The sequence below is a fragment of the Pongo abelii genome, chromosome 7 (genome assembly GCF_028885655.2).
Source record: "Pongo abelii isolate AG06213 chromosome 7, NHGRI_mPonAbe1-v2.0_pri, whole genome shotgun sequence".
Classification (NCBI taxonomy): Eukaryota; Metazoa; Chordata; class Mammalia; order Primates; family Hominidae; genus Pongo; species Pongo abelii.
The window spans coordinates 62,539,841-62,557,685 of record NC_071992.2 but is presented as its reverse complement, the minus strand read 5'-3'; the positions used below and the strand labels follow the sequence as shown (position 1 = coordinate 62,557,685).

Sequence of the window (17,845 nt, the reverse complement as noted above, 5' to 3'; positions counted from 1 at the left end):
AGTAGCTGGGACTACAGGTGCCCGCCACCAGGCCCGGCTAATTCTTTTTGTATTTTCAGTAGAGACGGGGTTTCACGGTGTTAGCCAGGATGGTCTCAATCTCCTGACCTCGTGATCCAGCCATCTCGGCCTCCCAAAGTGCTAGGATTACAGGCGTGAGCCACCGTGCCCGGCCAGATCTATCATTTTCTATGGATACTTTATTAAAAAATGTTGATTCTAAGTAATAAAAAAGGCCCAACTCATATGATTTAAAGGTTTCAGAAATTATTTATTGTAGTAGTACTTACACATAAAATTTTAGCCTATGGTCATTTTATAAAGATGACTGTTAGGATTTAATTTATATTTAAAGAAAACGAGATTCGTTATATTATATTATGGTGTTTTTTATGACCTATAAAATACTTACCCCTACAAATTTCCATGAATGTAGTGGTTAGTAAAGCTTTTTTCTTACTGAAAAATAATGCCAGATAACCAAATATTATTCCTTCTATCATTTATTTAGGAAGTTTTACGTATTAGGGTAAAGGGGTAGAAGTTAACCTAGAATCTAATAATCTCCAATCACCCATTCCTGATCTAATAGTAGCCATGAGAAAAAAACCTCTAGAAAGAATCATATCTCTCAAAAAATAAAAAATAAAACAAAGGCTGGGTGCAGTGGCTCACACCTGTAATCTCAGCACTTCCAGAAGTTGAGGTGGACAGATCGCTTGAGCCTAGGCATATCGCTTGCAGCCTGGGCAACACGGCGAAGCCCTGTCTCTACCAAAAAATACAAAAAGTAGCCGGGTATAGTGACATACACCTGAGCCCAGGAGGTTAAGGCTGCATTGAGCCGTGATTGTACCAGTGTACTCTAGCCAGGGTGACAGAGTAAGACCCTGTCTCAAAAAAAAAAAAAAAAAAACACAACAACAAAAATAAAACTGCCATAAAAAAGAAAGGCTCTAGCCCTTTACCAATGAGGTGATATGCCCTGGCTATGCCTGTCATCAAATCCATACGCATACTGATGATGGCCATGAGAAAGTCCAGCACACAAACCATGCCCTAGACTGCATCTGTGCATACACAGAGTAAAAGCCCTGCTGCTATACTATAAAATGGCACTTGAAAATAATCTTTACAGTATGTTTGCAAATTGGCATCTTTTTTTTTTTTTTTTTTTTGAGACAGTCTCACTCTGCTGCTGAGGCTGGAGTGCAGTGGCACGATCTTGGCTCACTGCAACCTCTGCCGCCTGGGTTCAAGCGATTCTCCTGCCTCAGCCTCCCTAGTAGCTGGGATTACAGGCGCGTACCACCACGCCCAGCTAATTTTTTGTTATCTTTAGTAGAGACGGGGTTTCACCATCTTGGCTAGGCTGGTCTTGAACTCCTGACCTCGTGATCCACCCGCCTCGGCCTCCCAAAGTGCTGGGATTACAGGTGTGAGCCGCCGTGCCCGGCCAGCATAGTATTTTTATTTATAACGTGAAAAAAATGAAAACAGATACTTCATTACAAATATTGAACCCAAGTTAGAAAATTTTTATGCAGCTAAACCATGACTTTAAGCTCTATTTACACTGATGGTGGCCAACTGAGATGCAGACCACACCCATGTGGCGTGCAGCAAGCAGGACATGCAGGCAGCCTTCCTTGCTCACAAGGCTTCAGAGCAAGCGCACGGTCTTCCCAGTCACCGTCAGGAAATCATCATCTGCCAGGGCACGCAGTGCTTCTTCAAACATATCTTTAGTAATTGCCTGTGGGGAAGAAAAAGAAAATAAACATTGTACACGTCAAGTCCCTCCTTTACCTGTTAGAAACACAATAATTATAATGTTAAAGTACCACCCAGAATCTTTCTCTTTTTGGTGGCTGTACACATGCCTTATGCTCTAAATCAGGAGTGGAGTGGCCAGATGGTCCATGTGGTAGACTTGGCATCTGTATAGTCCACATTGTAACTATCAACTCTGCCCTCTCAGTGACAATACAGCAATGGAAAGTGGACCAGTACTGAAAGCCTGCATAGTTCTTTTCACTAAACAACTACCTTACTTATTTACAAGAGGACACCCAAATATTTCATACCTAAAGCAAACTTATAACAACTATGAAAGGGGCATAACAATTTTTTTCTTTCTTTCTTTTTTTTTTTTTTTTGAGATGGAGATCTGCTCTGGTGCCCAGGCTGGAGTGCAGTGGTGGGATCTCAGCTTACTGCAACCTCCGCCTCCTGGGTTCAAGCAATTCTCCTGCCTCAGCCTTCTGAGTAGCTAGGATTTCAGGTGCTTATCACCACACCCAGCTAATTTTGTATTTTTAATAAAGACAGGGTTTCACCATATTGGTCAGGCTGGTTTCAAACTCCTGGCCTCAAGCGATCCGCCCACCTCGGCGTCCCAAATGAGATTACAGGTGTGAGCTACTGCACCCAGCCAAAAATTTTAATTGTGATTATTTCTTGATGATGGCTTATGGTTCATCTTCCTTTTCTTCATTCTTATCTATATTTATTATTTAATAAATAAAGGAAAAAAACCCAAAAGCAATATTAAGGAAAAAGAGAAAGCTCTATCAAACAAAAAATACATATAAACACTTACTATGTCAGATTGTCCCCGAATATCTTCAAAAAGTTGCTGGTATTTTAGAGCTGGTGTTTTGCCCTTAGATAAAATAAGCTTTTTCAATGCTTCAGCTAATTCTTCTTTCCGTTTACGAGAGGTGGCACTCATCCCTGATTTAAAAAGAAATCAATGAAAACATTTTTGCTATTATGAAATGAAATTGTTTCAAATTCTCAAAAATATTCCTTTAGTAGTATCACCTAGAAAGATAAGGGGACAGGGGCTGAGTACATTTGAAGGGAATGAGTTTTTAATTATTTGGAATTTTCTGTAAGCCACTAGCTGCTGCTTTCTGTAACAGTCTACACATCTGTGCAGCAAGCAGCTGCTGCTAAGAAACAAACAACTTCTCTAAAATGGGTTAACAAAACTTCCCAGACAGTCGAGGAGACAGAATCTCCTTAAAACTATATACAAAACTGGAATTGAACAATGAGAACACATGGACACAGGAAGGGGAACATCACACACCGGGGCCTGTTGTGGGGTGGGGGGAGGGGGGAGGGATAGCATTTGGAGATATATGTAATGTTAAATGACGAGTTACTGGGTGCAGCACACCAACATGGCACATGTATACGTATGTAACTAACCTGCACGTTGTGCACATGTACCCTAAAACTTAAAGTATATAAAAAAAAAAAACAAAAAAAACTATACACAAAACTGTGTGTGTGTTAATATTTTTATCAAGATAAGATTAAAGGGCAACTTTCATCAGATTCTCAAAGGGGTCCTAATCCAAAAAAGGTTAAGAACTTCTGTTTCAAATGATTTAACTGTTAGCTTAAATCTGACATATGAACTACATGCATATTGAAATAATTTTCAAAAGCTTTTCTGTTCACTGCAAATAACGAACCTGTAGTAAGAATAGATATGTCCACGATGCCAGTCCGGGGATCAGTTGCAGACTGCTTCAGAGCTTCCCGATGGAGGCGTTTGGCCTCTTCCACATCAATGGCTTCAACTTTGTTAGACAATCTTACTTTAGCATGGGCTTCTGCTAAGCGGATTAATGACTCCAGCTGTCGAGGGTATGCAGAAACCATTCCCCGGCTACTGCCAATCTTCCTCATGTCTACATAAGCCTATTGTAGGTATAAAAACAAAAGCAAACCTCCTTGGTGACAACTTTAGTTTTGTGGTTGAATTTTGAACACTTAGGCTTCCATTAAGTAAACGGAACTCAGATATGGTCCTGGGCCCCGGAGCTCATCAAGTGGTAGAGACTACACAGACAGACCACAGAAATCGCAGGTGAAGACATCAATGTGCAGCGTGCAGTGGTGGGTGAACATATTCCAACTGGGAGATGCTTGGGAAGAATTCTTGGAGAGGGTGGCATCTAACGTAGCTCTGAAGAACAGAGATGGGCATGGCGTGGCAGAGGAAAGGGATGTGACATGTGGGGAGAGGAGCAGGCTGTGAGCACTCATAGGGAGAATCAGGGCCTGTCTGGGAAAAGTGCTCACATGGGGCACATAAGGATTGCTGGGAGAATGCTTCAAAGTAAGTTGTATCAATTTCACATACAGATGACACAGTCTTATTTCTTCATGAACAATCCCCAAGACTATGACACACAAAAAAATTATATAATGTCTGTAACTTTCATCTTAGAATTTTTGGGAGCTCAGTTAGGATGTAAAGCTCATCAAAGCACCAGGAACCTTCTTAATATCACAATGCTTGAATAACCTAAATGTGCCATTGTGCACTTCAGCTCATGTACAAGGATGCTGAAAAGTGAACCTAAAAGACCGCTCATTCTGTTTTTTACAAGCAAAAGGAAGCTTATAGAAACTGGATGACTTTTTCAGTTTCCAAATTACTATGTAGTGTTGCCTGTATTTGAAACCAGGTCTTTGATCTTAAATTCACTATGCTTGTAAGTATTTAAACATATAAAGTGTGTGTACTACCTACATAAATGAACTATTTCCCCCTTTTGCAACATTTGGAAAAGTCAATTTTACAATATGGGAGGAAACAATAAAGTTATAAAAAATAGTATATTGCTGGGCGCGGTGGCTCACGCCTGTAATCCCAGCACTTTGGGAGGCCGAGTCAGGCGGAACACGAGGTCAGGAGATCGAGACCATCCTAACACAGTGAAACCCCATCTCTAACTAAAAATACAAAAAATTAGCCAGGTGTGGTGGCGGGTGCCTGTAGTCCCAGCTACTCAGGAGGCTGAGGCAGGAGAATGGCGTGAACCCGGGAGGTGGAGCTTGCAGTGAGCCGAGATCACGCCACTGCAGTCCAGCCTGGGGGACAGAGCGAGACTCCGTCTCTCACACACACACACACACACACAAAAAGTATATTATTCTTAGGCCAGGCATGGTGGCTTGCGCCTGCAATCCTAACAATTTGGGAGGCAGAGGCTGGCCTATCACTTGAGGTCAGGAGTTCAAGATCAGCCTGGCCAACATGGTGAAACTCTGTCTGTACCAAAAATACAAAAATTAGCCAGGAGTGGTTGTGGGCACCTGTAATCCCAGGTAGTAGGGAGGTTGAAGCAGGAGAATTGCTTGAACCCAGAAGCACAGGCCACAGGCTGCAGTAAGCCGAGATCAAGCCACTGCACTCTAGCCTGGGCAAGAGAGCCAGGCTCTGTCTCAAAACAAGGAAGAAAACAGTATGTTATTCACAACAAAATAATTAATATTTTAAAGGAGATGATTGGTCAATTACATTAATGCTGTGGGCTACAGGCACAGTAAGGCTTTTTTCAGCAGGGTTACCTCGATGAGAGCCTGGCTGGCTTCCTCACTTAACCGCGGCATGATGGTGCTGTGCGCATAGGCAATGTAGTCCTTTAGCACCGCCATGTCCAGGAGCTCCTCCTCCGCCTGCTCCTCGCTCTGGTAGTACAGTGCGACCAGGTGGTGAGCCAGGCGCCTGTCATAAGCTTCATCCTGAGGGTCCAGCATGAGGAAGATCAAATCAAACCTAAGAAAACAAAGTAAAAATACTGTTTTTCCAGCACCTTGTGAGGCCAAGGCGGGTGGATCACCTGAGGTTGGTAGTTTGAGACCAGCCTCGCCAACACGGTGAAACCTTGTCTCTACTAAAAATGCAACCATTAGCCAGGAGTGGTGGCGCGTGCCTGTAATCCCAGCTACTTGGGAGGCTGAAGCAGGAGAATCGCTTGAACCTGGAAGGCAAAGGTTGCGGTGAGCCAAGTTCACGCCACTGCACTCCAGCCTGGCCGACAGAGAGAGACTGTCTCAAAAAAAACAAACAAAAAACAAACAACAACAACAACAAAAAAACTGTTTTCCTAGTTGAGACACCAATACACCTACAAACAACGTACTACAGAGCACCACAGATGTGCAGTGAATGTGCACCCTGTGAGCGCCACCAGGGAGAAGCATCTTTGCCTGGTGCGGAAAGGGCCTTTGTGTCCATCCACTCACCCCACTCACCCTGTGCTGTCCCTAGCCCTTAGGTCGGCCCAGGGAACGGCTGGGGACCAATCAGCTGAGTCAAAGGAAGTCTTCCTTTAGGGAAAGGTTACTATAATTTTGACGATGGAAATTTTTTTTTTTTTTTTTTTTTGAGACAGTGTCTCACTCTGTAGCCCAAGCTAGAGTGAAGTGGTACGATCTCAGCTCACTGCAATCTCCACTCCCCCAGGCTCAAGCAATTCTTGTGCCTCCTCAGCCTCCCGAGTAGCTGGGATTACAGGCATGTGCCACCACGCCAGGCTAATGTTTTGTATTTTAGTAGAGATGGGGTTTCATCAAGTTGCCCAGGGTGGCCTCAAACTCCTAAGCTCAGGCGATCCACCCACCACAGCCTCCCAAAGTGCTGGGATTACAGGTGTGAGTCACTGTACCTGGCTGACAATGGAAAGATTTGAATGAAAACACATTTAACTGTTTTTGGGGAAAAAAAACTTCTGTCAAAAAAAAAGAAAAAAAAGCAAGTAATTAAAACCTAAAATCCATTTATGAAAAATGTCCAATATTTGTAGTGGGGCCGAGAGTGAAGATTACGTGATTGCACTTTAATAAATCTAACTTTTCAGAGCCTCATCTACTGTACGGAGTTGTTCTCTGTTGATTCTCAGCAGTGGCTTTAGGACTAAGAGTAGTGAGTGACAGCCATGTGAAAACGGCGTGGGAGGGAAACATCCCAACTGCTTCAAAAACAAATCAGAACACACATCATCCTTGTCGTGAAAACTCTTGACCAACCAAATTTGAAACATCTTGATAAGCGTGAAGAGTTTCCATTAGCAGTTGCTGAATCTTAGCAGCTCCTTTTCAATCTCACCCTGAATATTCTACAAATGAACAAAATAAAAATCTGTTTTAATACCTTGATAATAAAGTATGAGGCAACTGGATGTTTTCAATGGTTGTTTTTTTAGGATTCCACTGAGACTCAATGGGATTTGCTGCTGCCAGGACAGAGGTGCGCGCATTGAGCTGACAGATGATCCCAGCCTATCAGAGAAAAGAGTAAGGTTAGAAGCCTCTCCCTGACGCTGGCAATTAACAAGCACCATCTTTGCCCGGCCACCTACTAAACCCATATTCCCTCTACCGCGTTTCTATTGCCTGAGCCATGTTGCCTTTACTGACTTCAGCAGTTCACCTGGATAAGCCCTGTCCTCAGATTCATGCCAAGGACTGAGTTTAGATGAATGTATGCTATAACCACATCTTTCTCAGGAAGCAGGCACCTTGCAAGAGCTTTAGGACAAACTCAAGGCTAGTACAGCAATAAAGACAAAACATGACACCCTGTAGAAGATATGTTGAGATTTAGCTGAAATATGATGTGAAAAGCACTTATCAATCTCCCCAAGTTAGAACCAAGGTAGCACAGCACAGTTCTACAGATGCTGTCTTTCAAGGGTCCACATATTTTAAACATATCCATGTTCACGGTGGAGAAGGCAACTCACCTTTGCAATGGACAGAGTCTGCTGTTCCATGACTTCATGCAATACCGATCTTGTACTTTCATTCATCTTGTCGAACTCATCGATACAGCAGATGCCGTTGTCACTCAGGACAAGAGCACCTGTCTGCAGGACCAGCTGCCTTGTCTCAGGGTCTTTCATTACATACGCAGTGAGGCCAACTGCACTGGAGCCCTTCCCAGACGTGTACTGGCCCCTGGGGACGAGGTTGTACACGTACTGCAGCAGCTGGGACTTGCTGGTACCAGGGTCGCCACACAGCAAGATGTTGATCTCAGCCCGAAATTTGCCCCTTCCAGTGTGACTAAAATCCTTCCTTGTCCCGCCAAAGAGCTGAAGCAAAATTCCCTAAATAATCAAACAGAGACAAGTCTAAACATTCATTTTCTGCACAGTAACTGAGATGTAGTTTAAACTTTAGAGGTACTTTTCTCTCTTATAAAGAACTACAATTAAGAAATCAGAGGAAGGTATAAAAAGGCTCGTGAAAGTGCTTGATATGCTTTAAGTTATCACTGACCAATTCATCAGCACCTATCATTACACCAGAATGGTGGCCATGCAAGTCCCTATTCTGACACTGTGTGGCCTCTTCTGTTTAGAAACTTAAGTTTAGACCAGAGATGAGGATAGACAATGCTATGATTCTTCTTAACCAATGGCAAGTCAGGTTGCCAGCACTTGCTCTAACAGGCCACAACTCTGTCCTTTATGGTGAATGGCTCGAGTGGCGGAGTGGATGTTTATACTATTTGATCCCAAAGAATTATAAATCCCAACCCCTAGTTTAAAATCCACTGTTACCTTCTTTATATCTTCATGTTCATAAATGCTTGGAGCCAAGGCTGAAGCAAGCCTCTCATAAATGTCTGGTTTCCTGGAAAGTTCCTTAAGCAATTCCACACGTTTCTCTGAAAAAAGTTTCTGTTCTGCTTCTTCATCAAGGCCATGCAGACGTTTCGCATCCGTTTTCCGATAATGAATGACATCAATGTGGGTTTTGTAGACAGACTTCACATTACTCACTCTTGGATTGACTCGAATAGGCACAGCTCGATAGATGCCTAAGGGCACAACCAGGAGATGCACTTTTACCTTCCGATATCTTCCTCTGAGTGGCTCAGAAACCAGCGTAGCCAACAGGTGCACTTCAGAGCGAGGCACCACGCCGGGCTGGCCCTGGAAAGGGTGAGCTCCACTGTCTCTTAAATGACCCTCCCAAGCCCAGGACTCAGACCCACATTGCAAAGCTCCCGCTCGCTATGAGCAAGCGGGGAAATAGCAGTAGGAAACGGACAAGCTCGAAAGAACCAAGGTGACTCATGTCTGTAATCCTAGCACTTTGGGAGGCTGAGGCAGGCAGATCACCTGAGGTCGGGAGTTCGAGACTACCCTAATCAACAAGGAGAACCCTGTCTCTACTAAAAATACAAAAATTAGCCGGGTGTGGTGGCATATGCCTGTAATCCCAGGTACTCAGGAGGCTGAGGCAGGAGAATGGCTTGAACCTGGGAGGCGGAGGTTGCGGTGAGCCAAGATCGTGCCATTGGACTCCAGCCTGGGTGACGAGAGCGAAACTCCGTCTCAAAAACAAAACAAAACAAAACAAAAGAGAAAGAACACACGTTTCTGCAAATGATAGACCCAAAGACGTGTTCACCTGGGCCCACTAGTCAGCAGTGCTCCAGGGCAACTGTAGCTACGTGAGCATGCCCACGGGCATACAGTCACCCTGAGGGCGAAATGGAGCTGCTGTGCTTCTAGCTCAATGCTGGGTTCGTGGTTGTTTTTAATAAGCAGTATTTTTACTTCCCTAAGTTGAGTGTACAGAATCTGCCTAGCACTTACTTGACTGCAACAAAATGCTAAAATCCTCCAGTCATTAAAACTAGACTAGGTCCCTCCAACCCGCCCACCACCCCCGACAAAAGCATGCAAATCATGCATTCTTCTGGAAGCCAGGCTCCCCACATACAGAGGTCTGATCTGATGTGCGTCTTTTCTGGATTTCAAACCAGAAGGCTTTAACTCCAGGCTGATTCCTGCAGGTTTTGGAGAAAGCCCGGCCTTTCCCTGTTACAGCTATCTCAACGCAATGGCACAGAGCACTGTCCTTGTTTATTTAATGGGTCAATGTAATTCTTGTTTAACACAACAAACCAGTTTACACACATTCTTAGAATACACACTATTCTTCACTCCAATATAGGCTAGGGATGGATGATTATGTTTAAAGTGGCCCAGGATGATTTATCTCACAGAGCAGCATTGATACTTATTTCACATCTACACAGCACTTTCCACAGCCCCTTGGCCCCAAATACCCTCACACATGTATCACCACATTAACTCTACTTTGCAGGTGAGGAAACTAAAATATTGGACTAAATACTTTATCAAAGGTTTCAGGGTAGCAGGACTGGAAATGCGCACATCACTCACTAAAGACTACACATTCTTCCAAATTCTCAATGACTTCAAGTACTTTTACAACGGAAGACTGCCAGTGATAACTGCAGGACTTCACACTGGGGAAGAAACAGGGTGAGCACTGCCTCACTGAAGACAAGAGCCGATGCGTGGTGTGTGCCCCAGGCCCTCCGCTCAGGAGCAGATTCAGGCACTCCGTGACCATCGCCACCTTGCCCATCAATGAAGAACCATGCTGCCATCAACACTCCCTTGCGCCCAACCAAAATCCATTGTGACTCTACAGCATCAAAAGGAAGACTACCACACTCATGTGGTGCTGTGCAAAGAGCACTCTTGTGGCAGCAAGAGAAGGAGACCTGGGTTCTGGGTCCTGATTTACCGTGGCATCTGAGCTACTGCTGTCTATGCATCCCTGAACCTCAGCTTCTACACATGGAAACAAGTCACTCTGACCCATTCTTCTCTGTAACAAACAAATGTTAACCCTTGGCTATACATTTGGGAAATAAGTAAAAATTACTTAAAACTCCAGCATTGGTGAGTAATACTTCTCTGAGCTGATGGCATAACTCAAACTTTACCCATACAAGCCTGTCTGAGGCTGCTCTCTCATGATGCCAACAGTACTGACTTGAGACACACACAGCTCCAGGATACTGAGGTATCAAGAGGCGAGTGATCACACGAATCATGAGCTCAAACATTCAAGTTTGGGAAGAACTGAACAACTTCATACTGCTGGGCCGTGGTACTCAGTTAAAAAAGTGGCAGATAAAGCGGGGATACACCCCACAGTCTCAAAGACAAGCAGTGACAACTGGAGGCAGAACTGGACCTGTGATCAAGTCCAATGACTCACTAAAGCACAGCATTGAAAGCAAGACAGACATACTCAAGTGCTGGTGCAAACCTACACTCTTACCTGTAACATTCACTCTGTCCCCAGGCTGGACCTTGTCAACGAGATCATTGTGAGCAAACAGGATGACTGTGTGTGGTGTCTGCCCTGCAGGCATGTCTTCCGGAGACTCCTGAAGCTTGATCTGAAGGGCAGCAAACAGAGGATATGTGGGCCACAAAGAGAGTGCAGGGGGACAAAATCTGCATGTCTTTGTACTGCTTTTGCCATGTAAGGCTGCAGTGCATATCCCCGCATAAATGATTGTCCATGTTTCTCATTATTTCTTTAGAAGTTACTTCTTCTAAAGAAGCTGCTGCAGCAGACAGCAACAAAACAGAGGAAGGAGTGTAGGGAGCTGCGGTGGGGAAAGCTGAGATGCTTTTCATAAAGCAGGATCGAGGAAGGCCTTTCCAAACCAGGTACCCTCTTAGAGGCCTAAGGATGCGGGGCTTTTCTCTAACCCACTTTGGAGGCCTGCAGGATTCTGAGAATATGAGGCCATGTGCTCCTGGGGAGCAGGGTGCCTGCCTATCTCCAGCTCTCCGTCCCATGCAACATTAAAAAAACCATGCACACACAGTCACAGAAAAACTCAAATCCTGTCCTCCCACATCTTTACAGTCACAATCGTGGTAAATAAGCAATTTTCTACCTTCCCCTCACTTTTTTCTGTCATTTTAATAACTTCATCTTAAAATTTCATGAATAGAGAGGAAAAAGACCAAACTTCTTAGAAAGTAAAATTTGTGAAAAAATTTCAGAAAAATTCCTCAATCCTTTACCAATGGAAAAAGCAGAATGACATTTAACCAAGTATTCCCATCTCAAACGTTTGAAGCATTTTAGGCCATGAAAATACGGTGTCTCTAACAAGACAGTGCTACTGGCAACAGCACAGGGACAGTGCCCTGAAGCAGGGGCTTTGCGTGCTCTGCATATTTAGCCCATAGGCCACTAACGAAATCCACAAGACCAGAGAGGGATGGATGCCATTCGGGAAGTGAGGCTCAGGGTCCGAGGGACAAGTTATAGTTGGCCTTTTGAGGATACAGACAGGCAAAGCATAGCCTGGGGGGCCAGGGTGGCTGCGCACCATCTGCTTGTCAGAGAAGAGGGAGCGGTTGTGGATGAGTGCCATGCTGTGGGTGGTGTGGCAGCGCCCGCACACACTGGGCTCTGCAATGCGGCCGCGGTCCATCTCCACCCGGGCCGTGTGGGCACACACTTGGCACTGGAAGAAGGCCTCCTGCATCTCGGGAATCAGCTGGGATGTCCTGATCACCATGCCGCTGATGGTGATGAGCTGGTCAATGTCTGTGAGGGAAGAAGAGAGGTCAGCACACCTGACCTGAGGTACAGAGGTCCAGGAATAGCTGGGACCACAGGCAGGCACTAGGTGCCCAAGAGTCTGCCTAGGGTGACCTTTCTGTGTCCAGTCGTCTGCAGGCTATGTCTTCAGGAGACTCTCAAGCCCAGCGAACCTCTGGCCCTTCTTCCTCAGGGCCCCTGTCCAGCAGGCATCCCTCGCTCCCTTCTTGTCTGCCTACCCTGCTCCCTGCCTCCTGCCTCACTCACCTGGCCTCCTGTATGACACCCTGCTGTGTCAGGAAAAAAGCCAGACAGCCTGGACTGAGTCCTGACCCTAGCCTCTCTGTGCACATTTTGTGTCCTCTATAGAATGGGGTGGTATCATCACCTACCCCAGAGCCAAGGACTGAACGTGCCAATGTATTCAAGCCTAGTAAGAGCACCTGGTAGACAAAAAGTCCTCTATAATTTACAGTCATTACTATCCACACAGGAGAACTCCTTAGATGGTCTGATCTTTCACTCTTGCTCGTTTCCTCTATTATTTGAACCTTTCCTGACAGACAACTTTTTCCCTTTGAAGGTCCCACTGCCCCCAACTAATTTCCCCTGTTGGTTTCCGACAAGCTACCCTGTTCTGGCCTGTATTTAGCCACTGCTAGCCATGAAGATCACCCTATCATGCCACTGATTCATGAGACCTCTACAATTTTGTTGTTGTTGAGATGGGGTCTTAACCTGTTGCCCAGACTGGAGTACAGTGGTGCAATCACGGCTCACTGCAGCCTCAACCTGCCAGGCTCAAGTAAGCCCGTCACCTCAGCCTCCCAGAGTGCTAGGATTACATGCGTGAGCCACTGTGCCTTGCTAATTTCTTCTTAAAAAGAGATGGAGTCTCTTATGTCACCCAAACTGGTCTCAAACTCCTGGCCTCAAGTGATCCTCAAGTCTTTAAAATCTAATTTTTTTTTTCTTTTTTTTTTTTTTGGAGACAGAGTCTCATTCTGTCACCCAGGCTGGAGTGCAATGGCACAACCTTGGCTCAGTGCAACCTCCGCCTCCCGGGTTCAAGCGTTTCTCCTGCCTCAGCCTCCCAAGAGTAGCCAGGACTACAGGCATGTGCCACCACGCCCTGGTAATTTTTGTATTTTTAGTAAAGGGGTTTTACCATGTTGGCCAGGCTGGTCTCAAACTCCTGACCTCAGGTGATCCGCCTGCCTCAGCCTCCTGAAGTGCTGGGATTATAGGCGTGAGCCACTGTGCCTGGCCAATAGTCGTATCTCTCATATCAGAAACTTCAATTAAATTTAAAAAGTATAGGGGGTTCATAAGTATATAGGATAACTGAATCTATATTATTGTCAATTTATAATCTGTCACCTTGACTACCACCACCAATTACTTCTTTCATAATTTCTCAATGAAACAAGACTGTTTTCATGTAAGGCATTTTCCTTCAACAAAAGTAATCCTATGAAAAATACATTACCTTCCGGATTCAGGTTTCTCATGTTCTTAGTCTTCAATGCGTTGAATGGTCTCACTTGAATCTGATGTTCTAAGATTGAGTCAGGGTAACGGTCAAAGAAGATTTCATTGACAGCCATGTCAAAAGTTGGAATAACTTCCTGTAAAAATATGAAGATGTATTTGTATTCATATCTCAGTGTTAAATATAATAAAGGCACGTCAGATTAGCAAAGTATAAAAACAAGACAACACGTCTTGCCCCCGAAGTATTACCCTACAGAATCATGCACGTGCTGTTTTCAAATTTAGGTATGCTGAACTATCTATGTCTGCATATTCTCAATTGGGTTAAATTTGATAATTTATACGAAAGTGCCTTCTTGATGTATACTGGCATATTTTATGCTTTCTATTAGAAGGGAAAAAGATTTTGACCTCACACTTTATTTTCCTTCTATAATGAAATGATACCAAAGTAAGTTTTTTATTTATTTATTTTTATTTTTTGAGGCAGTTTCACTCTTGTTGCCCAGGCTGGAGTGCAACAGCATGATCTCGGCTCACTGCAACCTCCACCTCTGGGATTCAAGCAATTCTCCTGCCTCAGCCTCCTGAGTAGCTGGGATTACAGGCATGTGCCACCACGCCTGGCTAATTTTGTATTTTTAATAGAGACGGGGTTTCTCCACGTTGGTCAGGCTGGTCTTGAACTCCCAACCTCAGGTGATCCGCCTGCCTTGGCCTCCAAAAGTGCTGGGATCACAGGCATAAGCCACCATGCCTGAAGATACCAAAGTAAGTTAAATCATATTTATTCAAATTTCTTAACATATGGTTCCCATTTTACAGATGAGGAAACAGCTTTTGGTTGGCTAAGGAACTTGACCAAGGTTATGCAGCCAGTAATCAGCAAAACCAAGATTCAAAAACCAAGTCTGCTTGCCTCCAAAGACTACACCCAGAGTCAACAGAGCTGATACTTCATTAATAAAAACTGACCTGAGGCTTAGAAGTAAAAGTCTACAGTACAATAAGTATATTCTTTCAAAGCAGCAGGAAGTATGTAATTCATTTAAAGTATTTCCATTTAAGATAACTTACTTCATGAAACCCAAGAAGCTATCGGTTTTAAGATTCATCATTTTTCTACATGAGAAACACTGCCAAGTAAACCACAACCTGTCATTGATAGTAATACAAATCCCACTTTCAGGAACATTAAAATGTGAAAAAAAAAATGTTCATCTTAAAGGAGATGATACATGGTTTTTTGTTTGTTTGTTTGTTTGAGATGGAATCTCACTGTGTTGCCCAGGCTGGAGAGCAGTGGTGCCATCTTGGCTCACTGCACCTCTACCTCCGGGGTTCAAGTGATTCTACCGCTTCAGACTCCCGAGTAGCTGGGACTACAGGCACGCACCACCACGTCTGGCTAATTTTTGTATTTTTTAGTACAGATGGGGTTTCACTTTGTTGCCCAGGCTGGTCTTGAACTCCCGACCTCAAGTGATCCATTTGTCTCAGCATCCTAAAGTGCTGGGATTATAGGTGGGAGCCACCACATCCGGCCAAAGGATATGATACTCAGTTTCTTAAAGTGTTTGTGCATACTATTTTCATTACTGAGGAATTTCTGTTATCTGGAAACATTCTTTCTAGACAGTTACTAAAATTCATCAAGGTCAAAGCTAAATTCTTACCTGTGGGTAAGAGACGAGTTGTCTATACAAATTTTTGTCAAATGATTTGATGTGTTCACAGTTTACATTTAAAAATGGCTCGCCAATAACATTAATCTAGAAAATAAAAATGAACAAGTTATATTTTGCTAATTTAACTATTTTAAAACACAGAACTTGAATTTAAAGAGTATTTGATTACCTCCCCAAGTCGTTGCATGTATAGAGGTTCAGTAATATCTATGCCAACATTTTCTTCCTCTTTAGCCAGAGGGTCAATAAAACGCTGAAGAAATCTCTTTAAGTGGAGAGAAAACATATTAGGCATACAGCATTTGGGAACAGGCAACTACTAAAAACACACAAAGTTACGAGTATGTCACTATCAGGAGACAGAAATAAATAATATTTTTCTTCCTTTTTCTTTTTTAAAATTTAATTCGGAGATGGAGTCTCACTATATTGGTCAGGCTGCTATCAAACTCCTGGCCTCAAGTGATCTTCCGACCTTGGCCTCCCAAAGTACTGGGATTATAGGTGTGAGCCACCACAGGTGGCCCTCTAGTCATTATGGCTACTTAGATATAGATTATTAAACACGGTCTCCCAACATTTTCAGAGCTCAAAGTAAGAATTTTAATACATATAGCTCACCTGAAAGTTTTCTTTGCATGCTGCCACATTTACATCTGTTCCCCAGATCACAAGTTTTTGGCCTAGAGACTGCTCACTTGCCACTATATCTTCTGCTGCTGCCTACACAGAAAAACATGAGAGAATCATGAAAATGGAGTTACCCACATGATACCCGCCATAAGATGGTTTCAGGAGAATGCATACTCACCCCATCAGACTGCAGATCCACTTGCAGGCCCTTCTGTGCAGAGCCCAGGTCAGGCCTCTGTCTCACAGGTGTGCCCCTAACACCACTTCTTGGTGTTCCCTCTACCCGAGAGCTGGGAGTGCCATATGTCAGTGGTGAACTAACATCGAAGTCAAGAGGGATAGCTATAAAAACAAAATTAGGAAATTCTGGTGGCATATCAAACCTGAAATTACAGCATGTTGTCTGTTGATCTATACCATCTAATCACAACAGCAAACTGAATATTTATTGCAACCTGTGGCGGTTGAGATTCTGAGCACTCTTAAATATTCTATTAAAAAAAGCACCAGAGAAACTGCTTCCTCTGCTCACTAAGCCCTAAAACTACTATTTTCTGCACTCCGTTCAGCTCCTCTGGTTAAGAACATGCTCACTCATGTGCAGAGGGGATGCTTTAGGCGTTATGACAGCTGTTATAAAGCCAGTAAACCTGAGCAGATAAAGCATCAGCTGTGTATCAAGCACAGCATAACCTAGATCTTCAGACACGCACCTGAAGAATGCATTTGGGGAGGGCTGGAAAACAGCATGTCCTGCGCGGCAGGGCTCTGCAGGTCCACTCCAGGCGAGGTTGGCATCGGCTGCAACTCCCCCGTGGAGGTGGAATCCTCGCCTCTACGTCTCTGAGAGGGAGATGACCTGGCATCCTCACTTCGAGCTTGTGTCACACAAAACAAAAAAGACAGCCATTAACTTTCAGGGCCGGCCTTCCTGGATTTGTCTGTCCCTTGGGGCATTATGACTCACCACTGAACCAAACCAAACAGAGGCAAATGGGCAATCGAATTAAGCAGCACCCAGGCCACAGCCTGCTGTGGGTGTCTGTGCGCACCAGGCGGCAGCGCGAGGCTGAGCGCCCGGGGTCCGCGCACCCACCCAGCGCTGCCAGCTCTGGCAAGAGAGGGCAGACGGGGCGGCGCAGGGGGCTGTAGTGGGCCCGGCTCGGGGGACTCACGCGTCTGGGCAGGGGTGGCCCTTCCACGCCGGCTGCCGCGGCGGCTCGGGGTCGACGCCGGGGACGACATGGTGCTCGGGGTACCTGCGCGACAAGGACAAGCTCGGGCCGGGCCCGCCTCCCGGCTTCCCTGCCCTGCTCCGCAGCGCGGACGTTCCCGTCGGCTCCGCGCCACGCCCTCCCCGCCGGCGCGCGGTTACCGGGTAAAGGCAGCCACTTGCCGACGACGCTCGCGGACTCCGGGTCCACCTGGCGAGTGGCGCTGCCAAACCGCGAGACCCAGAGTTCCCGCCGGCGGCAAGGTCGTCTCCACCCCTGGCGGGGCCTTACCAATCACAGCGGCGCTCGTACGTGGCTCCGCCTCCGGGAGGCGCCACTGCGCACCGGTAGGAGGGGAACAGTGCCGCTTCCTTCAGCTCCCGCGCGTAAACCAGAAGTAGGCCTCGCTCGGCCCCCCTTGGTCCAGATGGTCTGACCCCCTGCGCGGCCTCGTTTTCGCGGGAAAACTGGGTCCGACAGCACCAGTTCTCGGGATGTGTTCCTCTAGCGTTGGCTAGGGAGTATGTGCTTCTTTATCCCTTAGGCGTTTTTGGTTAATAAGGACATTACAGATGCATTTGTCACTTAAAGATTTTTTTTATT

At 45.2% G+C, this 17,845-nt stretch overlaps 1 protein-coding gene across 2 annotated transcripts; it reads right to left on the bottom strand.

Annotated features, from left to right (window-relative positions):
- Positions 1 to 250: 250 nt before the first annotated feature.
- On the bottom strand, positions 251 to 17,533 carry MCM4 (minichromosome maintenance complex component 4). Of its 2 annotated transcripts, none has more exons than XM_054561583.2 (17): positions 17,425 to 17,533; positions 17,204 to 17,287; positions 16,742 to 16,906; positions 16,207 to 16,370; positions 16,017 to 16,118; positions 15,565 to 15,660; positions 15,384 to 15,479; positions 13,703 to 13,841; positions 11,999 to 12,219; positions 10,927 to 11,047; positions 8,376 to 8,635; positions 7,554 to 7,919; positions 6,962 to 7,089; positions 5,377 to 5,584; positions 3,489 to 3,717; positions 2,603 to 2,736; positions 251 to 1,756 (listed from the first exon to the last, which is right to left on the bottom strand). In XM_054561583.2, exons 2-17 carry the CDS (start codon positions 17,271 to 17,273, stop codon positions 1,664 to 1,666), a joined length of 2,592 nt encoding a protein of 863 aa, XP_054417558.2. In that variant the 5' UTR covers positions 17,274 to 17,287; positions 17,425 to 17,533; the 3' UTR covers positions 251 to 1,663. The 2 variants fall into 2 exon arrangements, with proteins under 2 accessions (XP_054417558.2, XP_002819111.5); XM_002819065.6 differs by having other exon boundaries at positions 17,404 to 17,528.
- Between the last annotated feature and the right edge of the window lie 312 nt (positions 17,534 to 17,845).

Coding starts and splice junctions, on each gene's coding strand:
- MCM4 (XM_054561583.2), bottom strand. CDS start 17,273: ATGTCGTCCCCGGCGTCGACCCCGAGCCGCCGCGGCAGCCGGCGTGGA. Junction 12,220..13,702: donor GAGAAACCTGAATCCGGAAG/GTAATGTATTTT, acceptor CTTCCCTCACAG/ACATTGACCAGCTCATCACC. Junction 8,636..10,926: donor GGACAGAGTGAATGTTACAG/GTAAGAGTGTAG, acceptor TTGTGCCCTTAG/GCATCTATCGAGCTGTGCCT.